At 38.7% G+C, this 11609-nt stretch overlaps 1 protein-coding gene across 1 annotated transcript in view; it reads right to left on the reverse strand.

Annotated features, from left to right (window-relative positions):
- Positions 1-719: 719 nt before the first annotated feature.
- The window catches only part of LOC107729685 (RNA polymerase II elongation factor ELL-like), a 56262-nt gene continuing 45372 nt past the window's right edge, over positions 720-11609 (reverse strand). The window contains exons 7-12 of the mRNA XM_016540349.1: positions 8357-8447; positions 7404-7944; positions 4842-4902; positions 4525-4696; positions 2750-2794; positions 720-2634 (exon numbers count right to left, since the gene is read on the reverse strand). Of these exons, the coding sequence (XP_016395835.1) occupies positions 2518-2634; positions 2750-2794; positions 4525-4696; positions 4842-4902; positions 7404-7944; positions 8357-8447 (1027 nt within the window). The 3' untranslated portion in view covers positions 720-2517. The remainder of the gene's footprint in view (positions 2635-2749; positions 2795-4524; positions 4697-4841; positions 4903-7403; positions 7945-8356; positions 8448-11609) is intronic.

The raw sequence follows: 11609 nt of genomic DNA on the forward strand, positions 1-11609 counted from the left end.
AGACACTTAAATTCTACTTCAGCAGCACTTCTGTCACCTTTGCAGTGTAAATTTGGCAATTGATTGAATAGAGGCTTCTTTACACAGCTAAGGCTACTCTATGCAGTGTAAAGACGCAATGCCACATCAAAGCCAGACTAAAATATGCCTGCTCAGACCCACTTCAGCCTCTAATATCAAAGTGTGTAAATGCATTCACGTTACATATGGGCAGCACTGAACAATCGGTGTAAATGCCACTTCAGAATCGCTTCTGTGCTGCTTTTGTAGTATTGTTTGGCACAAGGAAGGCTGCTCTGTTTAAAGACACAATGCCGCATAAAAGCCAGACTAAATTATGCCGGCTCTGACCCACCTCAGCCCCTAGCATCAAACTACTGTATAAAGGTGCAGTTGCCATGTAAATGCATTTATGCCACCTTTGAGCTGCATTAAAGTCTGTGTAAAGACACCTAAATGCCTCTTCAGAAGCGCTTCTGTGCCACTTTTGCAGCGTAAATTCTGTGCTGGTGATGTATTAGTTAACAGCAAAAAGAGCAAACGAGGTAAACAAACATCATTAGGACACACAAAACAAAACATTAGAATAAAACGCAAGTTTTTCCAAGAATTTTATTGAAATACCAAGATAAATTTCAGTCCCAGTCCCTTATTTCAAAAAGCTCGCTTTGGGTTTTAGCATTGACATCAAGCCTTCGTCCCAAAGCTCCTCCCACTCCCTTTCTTTTTCTTTTTGCTAAAACAGCAACATATTTCATCCGATCCAAACCTATACAACAGGTCATTTGGCACATTTCCCCCCCCCCCAGTTGTCTCAATTTTTTCAAAGTATCGTAGCATTTTCAAATCCAAACAAACGTCATTTGTATTCGTCGTTGAATTTGTGCATCATTTTCGGACCGTTTTTGCAGGTAACACAAAAAGACCAAAAAGCAGATCATGATCAGTTCTGAAAAAAAAACAAATAATCATTGTGTTTCATGTGGTAAATTTGTGATTGAGAATTATTCTCAGTTAATTCGTAAGAGTCAAATTTGACTTTATTTACATTTTTGCAATTGCAACACTGAACCAATGCTGGCCAGGTAAATTCGGGGCAATTTGATAAATATTTGTCTTCTGAATATTAAACAGCAGCGTAAACCCGCTGTAAACACTGGCTTTAACCCTTTTTTTGTGTCTTCAACAGTCAGAAAGCATGCATACACAGACAGACAAGGCAAGTGTCTCCTTGCAACAAAACCCAGGTAAGAGTAACAGCAAGAAGCTGAGCAAAGTGCTGAATTTTAATATTTAAACGTAAGAGTTCAGATATCAGAAGTACAACTGATGCTTCAACAGGACACGACAGATGAGCAACTTGTGGTCGAGCGTCCACAGGTAACGTGAGGAGCACGTCAGAGGTTTGTCATGGATCCTCCACGATGAGATGCCTTGATGGAATTTAACAGTCATCTCGTAACGAAAATACTGTCAGAAATGGTCAACCCCACCACAAATACTCAGTATTCAAGCAAGCATTGAATTGCTAAAGGGTTCAGACAGTTAGCCAAGGTTGCGTTTCTACCATTTTCGCGTCTTCTTCACCAACCAGCCCCTCAAGGCTGCGTTAAAGGGATACAATCGCTATTTTCTGGAAGAATACCAAGGAAGTTTGGCCGCAAATGTGATGTTACCGTCACACTCGTAACTAGCAATACTGGATTACTGTAGATACCTGAAGGACGACAAACGGCTCACCTGAGGCACAATTTTACAAGATTTGCTGCGTTTTTTTGTACAACCACACCTGATTCATGATTCGGGTTGTGATAAAGTCATATTTTTTCAGTTAAAAGCGTAAAATATTGTAAAAATGTGCCAACACCGAAGCGCTCCCTCACCACTGGAATGGCAAGTTCATTCGTATGGCGCTCTACCATGGTAATACTGATACTGTCAAAGCCTCTAAACAGATGGTTATCTCCTTCCCATAGGCATCCGATTCATGTCCATCGCACGTGGTCTAGCGCATTGCACAAAATAAGGAGCCAAATAGTGCCTGATGTATCCCTATGGAAGACTAAAATAAATATAAAAGAAAAGAAAATATAGGACCTTCCATTTTAGTACATACAGAAAAAAATATCCATTAAATTTTTTTCTAAACCTTAAACTATGAGATTCTGGGAATGGGTGTTGGTTATCCCCTGTTCGGAAAAGATCTCCAAAGAACAGTTTTTCCTTTCACACTTGGAGACCTTTGAGAAGGGAAGGAAGCTGGCAACCAATCCCATAATGCATTAGGCTACACAGGTAAGCATGGCTGAGTACGCCCATGTCCCGAGTCCCATAAAAAACTAAATTCATGGGTCTGCATTGTCCTCACTAGAGCACTTGGCCCACTACGGGGAAAAAAAAGAAATCAGTTTCGTGGCATTTTACATTAGAGCAAGTCAAGAAAAACAAAAAAATAATCCAGAGATTCTCTCTCTCAAAAGAGACAGAAAGATTGAGAAAGAAATTGAGAGATTGTTATTAGTGCCAGTTTTGCAGTTGCTGTTGATCATATTCTGCTATCAGTTTTTTTATATGTGCCAGTTTGTTGTGTAGGTATTCACAGCGGTTCTTCTCTTGGCTATAGTTTGGATTAGCCTGGGAGAAAAAAAAAAAAAGAATGAGTATTTCGAACTTGATGTACTTTGGATGTTAAGTAACAAAAAATAAATAAAAAAAAGTGGGAAAAATAAAAAAGAGACTGTCAGCTTACCTTTTTGATTTTGCGATACTCTTCAAGTATCTGATTGTGGATTGTCTGTGAAAAGAACAAACAGATCGTTACAATGAAGTTCCCGCTTGAATAAAGTAGTTTTAAATGTGTAATCAGATTGAATACAGGCAGAGTAGTCTGATATTTTTACATGAACTCTTCAAATTGTGTTCAGTCTCTTACAGGTTTACGGAAAGCTTCAGGATAAATTTACCTTCTCAAATCATATCCAGTAGTGTCATATAATAGTCAAACTTGGGTAAAGTCTGTTGAATGCCTTTAAACACTGTAAAATGTGTTAAATGGTAGTTTAAAGCATCATAAAATTAACTGAAATTTTAAATAATACATATATAACAATACATTAATAAGAAATACAAAATATACAGCAAGTTAATTTATTTCAGCTGGCTTCAGTTAAGCCAGAATTGTTTTCCAAGATGTCCATTGGTCCCAACGACCATAATAATAATTCCTCTTTTTTTATTTTTTAAAATGTTCAAAAATAGTCTGCTGCTTTTATACACTCAGAAAGTCTTCCAGTTTTGTGGAAATTCCCACAAACACCAGTCAGGTGGCTATACAGCATTTGACCACTGGATTTACAAAAATCATTTCAGGTTTAAGAAGTGTTTGAACATTGCTTCAGCTACTGATGAAACATTAATTTTTATTTTAATCATCACTCAGTAGGTTAGTTAACCATGTATTACTATAGCATTGGAAGGCTTTTGTCTTTCAAACACATTAAAATGCACAAATTTGCGTAATTTTACTTATTTACATGTAATGCAGGCATTCCAAAACTTTTTTTGTCATCTTTCACTTAATATATTTACTTTTTAAATTGTAAAATATTTTAATAATTAAAATAACATTTGTAAAATAAACATTTGCTCATGGCCCATGATTATATATTATAATTATAAAATGTATACATTTTTTTTTTTTAACTTATTTTAAAATTACATTTTTGTGATTTAATTAATTAGCTTTTCATTGAACACCCGAAACCCCTGCAGTTCCTATATGAACCCCAGTTTGGGAAACCTTTTCTTACTTTGTATTTTTACATCCATATGGTACAAGAATATCCTATTTAAATCAATGTGATAAATGATTTAGGCCAAAAGAAATCTAAAAGTAGTCTGATTACATTACCTAAAACGTGTAATGTAATGGATTTAGTTATGAACCACAAATTTTGTCATGCAATTTGGAATTAGTAACAGACTACAATTTCTCAGTAATCCACCCGGCTCTGTGTATAACGCATACATTTCCTCCCGTGTTTCTCCCTCTTTAGTGGTTTTGTTAGACCATGTTGCTTTTTTTTTTCTAGCCAGATCTGGCAACACAGTTTTACAGCTATAATAGAAGTGGCAGCTGACTCGAAACAGAGGGTCATCCTTATTATCAAGCCCTATAAACAATTATGACTGCGTGTAGGAGAAATAAATGATCCTTATGACATTCTGCTCCGGTTATTTAACATTGCATCTAAACAGTCGGTTGATTGTGTTGTCTATTTCATTACGCTCCAAGACTAGATTGTTTTTCTTCTCTTACCTCTCGCATAGTAACGTGTTCTAATTCATCAAGACGAAAAAACACTAGGACTCTGGATGAGTCAACTACACTCTTTAATTTCTCATTTTCCGAAGGAAGACGCAACTACTGGGACCAGGCAGGGGCCGACAGCATATTAATAAAAAAATAAGCAAGTTGTAATCATATGTGTGGATGGATGCACTGCATTTTCAGTGTGAAGATACCTTATACTTGTCTGTGCCTTGCTGGAGTTGTTTGAGCTCGGTGTCGAGTATAGTGAACTGTCGGGTGATGCTCTCTATCCGTGCGTGGAGGCCCCGGTACTCGCTGTACTCTGCGTTGAAGTCGTTTTTGTAACTCTGACGCTGCTCTTGCGAGCTTATCACGGTGTACTTTCTGTTGAGGAAACCAAGCGAATAAAAAAAAAAACATCACCGTCATAAAAGTATAATGTTATTTTCTTTCATTTATATAACACTTTTTTCTAACAAACCTGACGCAAAAGGTAAAAGCATCTTTTAATGTACAAAGAGATGCTTACAATAAATAGTCTGCCGACGAAGACGCAGGAATACTGGAGCTGTTGCATGTTCCGTTCAGACCTGAAAAGAAATATAAGGTGAATTCAAGGACAGTTTTATCCTGCAGACTGAGGGACAAGGACAGTGCGCTGTGACGTCAGTCCAGAATTATAACGGAGAGAGAAAAAAACCTGCTAGAAACAAGCTGAAGAGGGGTTTCAAAACTACACATTTTTAAAATGTACTAATTGGTGGGTTGTTTTAACTAAATCAACCACACTGGCTGACTAGGTCAGTTGCTAAACTAATAATCGACTGGTTGGTGGGCTGTCTAAATGACTATTCATCTAATTGATCTCACAGACCAAGTGTGTCAACTGTTGGCTACTAGTCAACTAGTTGGGGGGTTGTCCAAACATCTGAACTCATCGACCTCACTAGCCGTCTAGGTCAGCTGTTGAACTACTAATTGCCTGGTTGGTGAGCTGCCTAAATGACTATTCATCTAATTGATCTCACAGACCAAGCGTGTCAACTGTTGGACTACTAGTCAAATAGTTGGAGGGTTGTCTGAATGCCTATTCAACGATTTGACCTCACTAACACAATAGGTTGGCTGTTGGACTCATAATCAACTAGTCGATGGACTGACCTTACTAGTGTCATCAAAAGTACCGACTTCGGTACTGGTCGGAAATGTTAGCAGGAAATGGACGTTTTTAAAATTTCAGTCTTTACTAACTGAAAAACTATTCAATAACTATTCAACTAACTGACCTCAATAACCGACTCGTCTGTTGTTAGGGGCCGTTCACACAATGTGTCCGTCTAAAACGCGTTTTAAAAAAGTGCAACGCAGAATTCCTCTTCGGTCATGTTGCCGTCAAATGAAACCATTGCCATGCTAACTTGCGACTGTAAACAAAAGCTCACAACGCTTACCCCACCTCTGGGGTCTTCTGATTGGTCCACTGTTTTGGAAATTACGTTGATGAGTGGCGCTGCATGTAAAAGTTGAAATGTTTAACTTAACACGGCATCTTAAACACAGTGCAAAAGACGCAAGCGCAACGGTCATACACGTCCATCTAGCGTATTTAGAAAACAATGGAAAAGTAGCACATTGGAATTGAAAAACTCGTTCTGTGAGAACGGCCCCTTGAAGTACTAATCAAACAGTTGATAGGTTGTCTGAACAGCTAATCAACTAACTGACCTTACTAACAGTCTAGTCTGGTTGTTGGACTACTAATCGGCTAGTAGGTGTGGTGCACTGTCTGAACAACTATTCAATAACTTTATAACAATTTGACCTCACTAACCGACTTGTCTGTTGTTAGGGGCCGTTCACACAGAACGCCTCTTTGCGTCTAAAACACGAGACTTGGCGCTCAGGCATGGTTTAAAAAAAGTGCAGCACAGAATTCCTCCTCCGCCATGTTTCTGTCAAATAAAATATTTGCTATGCCAACTTGTGACCGTAAACAAAAGCTCGCAATGCTTGCCCCACCTCTGGGGTCTTCTGATTGGTCCATTCTTTTGGAACTGACATTGATGAGCGGCACTGCGTGTAAAAGTTGAAATTCTTTTAACTTGCCACGGCGTCTTAAAAACGCAAAATAAAAGACAAAAACGCAATGGTCATATACATCTGTCTAGTGCAGGGGTGTCAGCCAACCCTGCTCAAACACACATACCATGTAGTTTTCAAATAAGCCTAAAGGGACCTGATTAGCTGGATCAGGTGTGTTTAATAAGGGTTGGAGCTAAACTCTGCAGCACTGCGGCCCTCCAGGAACTGAGTTTGACACCCCTGGTCTAATGCGTTTACATAGAACAATGGAAAAGTAGCACATTGGAATTGAAAAACGTGTTCTGTGTGAACAGCCCCTTAGAGTACTAATCAAACAGTTGATAGGTTGTCTGAACGACTATTCAACTAACTGACCTTACCAACAGACTAGTCTGGTTGTTGGACTACTAATCGGCTAGTTGGTGTGATGGGCTCTCTTAACAACCATTCAAGTATTAGTCCAACAACCAACCTAGTCATGAACGAGGATAAATCAACTAGTTAGTGGGTTGTCTGTACAATTATTCAGCTAACTAACAAACTGCCAGTTTTTGGACTACTAATTGACTAATTGGTGGGGTGGGCTGTCGGAACTGCAATACAAGATATTGTCCTCACTAACCACTAGGTTGGTTGGACTATTCAACTAGTTGTCTGAACGATTACCAGCTAATGACTTCCCTAACCTAATGTGTGGGTTGTTGGACTAAATATCTGATTGGAGGGCTGCTTGAATAACTATAACTAAATCTCATTTAGAAACTAAATTGGTTATTTATTTTAAAGACTAGTTTGTTTGTTTTTTCGCTGTTTATTGGTTTACTAAGCAACATGCAGACATGCACTACTTGAGATCAGAAACATAAAAACACTTTCAAACACATTTCCATCGCAGATCTAATCAAGACTAGATTTCAAGTGGGACAAAAGTTTGTCCGTTCACTGCCGAGGTACTTTCTGACCTCATAACACTTGACATCATAAATGATTCAGAGAAACCGATCCGCACCTGGGCTCCTATCGCTCGTGATGTCACAGGGTTTCCACTGATCCAAGCCATGGTCTTCAACTCTCCTCTTCTTCATGTCCCGCTCTCGGTCCCCATCTTTCTCTTTGGACTTGTCTTTGTCCTTGTGTTTTTTGGACTTCTTCTTAGACTTGCCATGCAGGGAGGGTTGAGCGCTCTGGGTCTGAGACCCGTCCAGGCTGCTGTGGGCCGGGGACGTGGAGCTCAGCCCTTCCTCTAGCATTGTGGAGCGAGGGGCGAACGATGGGGGCTGACTCAGTCTCTCCGCCACCGCCGCCTCCTGACTTTCACAGTCTCGGCCGTTGGAGTCGTTGCTGACGTCCGAAAGGGGTTCGAAGGGTCGGGGGATCTCCAACGGAGGGAAGTGGGAGCTCGACGACATCTCTGCTGATTGAGAACTAGAAGAGTCTCTCCCATTGGACGAGCTCAGTTTGCCGTTAATGAGCCCCGTAGACTTGCTGGCTAGATGCGATATTCTGGGTTTCTTATTGGCCAGGGGATCGATGAACTCTGCAGGTCGTTTCTGTTGGATGCGAGCAATGATTGTTCGTCAAATCGGGACGGTTTAAAGTCAAATATTAAATAGCGATTAAATTTCAGCATTTTAGAGGCAGAGAAAATGAAATTTAACATAAGTATCATTATATTTTGGTCAAAGATTATGTAAAACTTCAGAAGAACATGCACTAAAGAATCATGCACACTAAAATGATTTGATTTGTTAGCAAAGCAATGCTTGTGTTAGTACACAAGAGAGGGCTTAGTCACGTCCGCCAAAAAAAAAGTAAAAAAAAAAAAAGTCAGGCGGAGCATTTTGAAGAAAGATTATGAAGAAATGTGGGGGCAGGAAAGGATGAACCCTTGAATATTTCCTCAATTTAAGCAGATCCATCATAACCGGCTTTGGCGGGTCTAAAAGGGGACAAAAGGCTGACCTGAGAGGGCGAGCTGCTGGCTGGCTCTTTGTGCGGGCTGACCGGACTCTCCCCAGACACAGGGCCACTGCTCTGAGGCTTACACAGTTTTCTACAGGGAACGAAAGACAGACAATCATCAGTTTTAAAAGAGCCAAGGAACTGCTTCAGTGAGATCCAAAAAACCTGACTAATCCAGAGAAGTGCTGTGGATTGTGCTGCAAATGTAGGATCATTAATTGGTTTGAAAGTGTAACAGAAATATAAAAGCATGCAACAGGTTTGTTTGATAGTTTACCCAAAAACAAAAATTGCGTAATTAATTATCCACCCTCATGTCATTACAAACCTGTAAGACCTTCGTTCATCTTCAGAGCACAAATTTAGATATTTTTGATGAAATATCGGAAATATCTTTGAGCTTTCTGACCCTGCATAGACAGCAACGCAACTACCACGTTCAAGGCCCAGAAAGGTAGTAAGAACATTGTTAAAATAGCCCATGTGACATCGGTGGTTCAACCATAATGTTATGAAGCTACGAGAATACTTTGTGTGCAGAGAAAACAAAAATAATGACTTTATTCAATGATTTCTTCTTTTCCGGGTGCCACATGGACCATTTTAATGATGTCCTTACTACCTTTCTGGACTTGGGAACATTTCAGTTGCGTTGCTGTCTATGGGAGGGTCAGTAAGCTCTCGGATTTCATCAAAAATGTCTTAATTTGTGTTTTGAAGATGAACGAAGGTCTTACAGGTTTGGAACGACATGAAGGCGAGTAATTAATGACATAATTTTCATTTTTGGGTGAACTATCCCCTTTAACTTTAATAAGGAAATTCTGATGGATAATAGACAATATTTGACATTCGTTAGTCCCATCTGAACTTGCCAAGAGCGTCTTTTTGAGAAAGTCTTATTTGATTACTAATAACGAGATGTTGGTTACACAAATATTGTCCATGACTTGTCAACAACATTTTTGACTAGTATTCATGAAGACCAAACCAGATGAAGCCTTTAAGTAACTTTGGAAATTGCATTAATTGCCCTAAATAAAGGGAAAGAAACTAAATAAACTGGCCTTAATAAGATTGTAACTAACTGGTGTGCGATATACCAGTTAAAACAATACACACCAAAATATGTCAAGCGCAAATACGTACAAATTTGTCAAGTGGTATACATTGTGTCGTTTGTCGCGGTTACGTGAAACACCACCACATGGTAGAGAATAGGCACTCCAATCACTTTAGGCAATTTAGTTTTCCATAGAAATGTGCATATTTTAATGTCAAATGCATTAAGTGCACTTAAAGGGATAGTTCAGCTAAAATAAATGATAATTTACTCACCTTCAAGTTGTTCCAAACCCGTTTCTTTCTTTCATCTGTTTAACACAGACAATATTTTGAAGAATGTTGGTAACCAAATAGTTGCTGGTAGCTATTGACTTCTATAGTATGGAAAAAAAGAAAAGAAAAAAAAAAAATTACTATACTATAGAAGTCGATGGCTATCATCAACTGTTTAGTTACCAACATTCTTCAAAATGTTATCTTTTTTTACTTCAGCAGAAAAGAAACTCGTACAGGTTTGGACCAACAAGGTGATGACAGATGACTTTCATTTTTGGCAGAACTACCAACTTTGAAACATTTAATGCCATCAAACATAAGTTTATAATGCTGCTTGAGGTTTGTATGTCAACAGGGGGCAGTATGACATGGGCCAATGCATCCCAATACCAGGCCCAGCCTCCATCGAGGGTAAACGGACAGGGGACTATGCCTGAGAGTAGGAGGCATGAGTCGCTACAGTCGCCGTCGAATTGTGTGTGCCCATGCAGGGCCGGACCTTGGACACATGCCACCCACACACATGGATCAGCATGTGCTGGAACAAGGTTGCATCACTACCCTCCTGACTGCACACAGCTCTTACGTGACAGCCTGGTGTCCGCGACCAGATGGGAAAGTGGGTGGGTGGGTGGGTGCGGACGTAAAAGGGCCCGTCAGCTGATAAGCATCGCCACCGGGTTTCAAAGTGCAAGCGTGTGGAGTGTGTTCCACCTGGGTGTTGGGTTTGTTTCTGGCAAATACTTCCATTTTGTTTTGAACGGATATCACAACACCATGTTCTCGCTAGTCTAGCGCACAGCACGGCCTCTCTAAATTTAGCTTCCAGGGGCCAGTCTTCCACCGCCAGAGTTCATGGGAACCCAGACTTCTCCATGTAGAGCCAATGAAGAGCTCGGAGAACAAGGGTGAATGCAGCTGTACAAGTATTGTGACCAACTGGTGCACAATATACCAGCATCAAATTGTATAAATTTTGTTATGCAAAACACTACTGAATGGCAGAGAATGAAGACTCAAATCACTTCACATTTTAAAAAAATGACTTTTCCATAGAAGTGTGTATATTGGTGTATAACATGTATACCTAAGCCTGAAGTACCACCTTCATTTGATGATCAAACAAATATTCAAATATGTGAAGAATTTTATTTAAATACCCTATAATTTAATTCAAATATAATATAATAATTATATAATATAATTAAACATTTAACTGTAAGAGGCAAAAGAGTCCTTAAACTTTACTGCATAATGTACATGTATAAATACATTTTGGAGTTGGAGACAAAATAAAATAAAAATTTAAATAAAAACAAAAATTTAAAATACTTAATACCACTTAGTTTCATAAATTAATACGAAGGGAAAAACAATACATTAAGGAGTAGGAATCAAAATAATAATAATAAAAAAAGTTAAAATAAAATCCCATAAAATAAATATTTAAATAAAACAAAAACCACTTAAAACACACCACCTAGTTACATAAAATTAATACCAAGGGAAAAGAAAACATCAGGAGTAGGAGTCAAATTTAAATAAAATAAAATAATAAAAAATAAAAATCACTTAAAATTAACACACCTAGTTAAAGCAAATAAAAAAAGTACATGTATTAATAAATGCAAAATAAAAACCACTGAAAATAAAATAATTTAAAAGAAAACTAAATTAAAATCACTTAAAGGGGTCATATGATGCGATTTCAATTTTTCCTTTCTCTTTGGAATGTTACAAGTTCTTGGTGCATTAAGAAGATCTGTAAAGTTGCAAAGACTAAAGGCTCAAATCCAAAGAGATATTCTTTATAAAAGTTAAGAGTCAGCCACGCCTACCTAAAACGTCTCGTTCTAACACGCCCCCACATGTCTACGTCACGATGTGGGAAGATTTGCATAACGCCGCCCAA

Source organism: Sinocyclocheilus rhinocerous, unplaced genomic scaffold, assembly GCF_001515625.1.
Source record: "Sinocyclocheilus rhinocerous isolate Xijiao unplaced genomic scaffold, SAMN03320098_v1.1 scaffold1149, whole genome shotgun sequence".
In the NCBI taxonomy this organism is placed as follows: Eukaryota; Metazoa; Chordata; class Actinopteri; order Cypriniformes; family Cyprinidae; genus Sinocyclocheilus; species Sinocyclocheilus rhinocerous.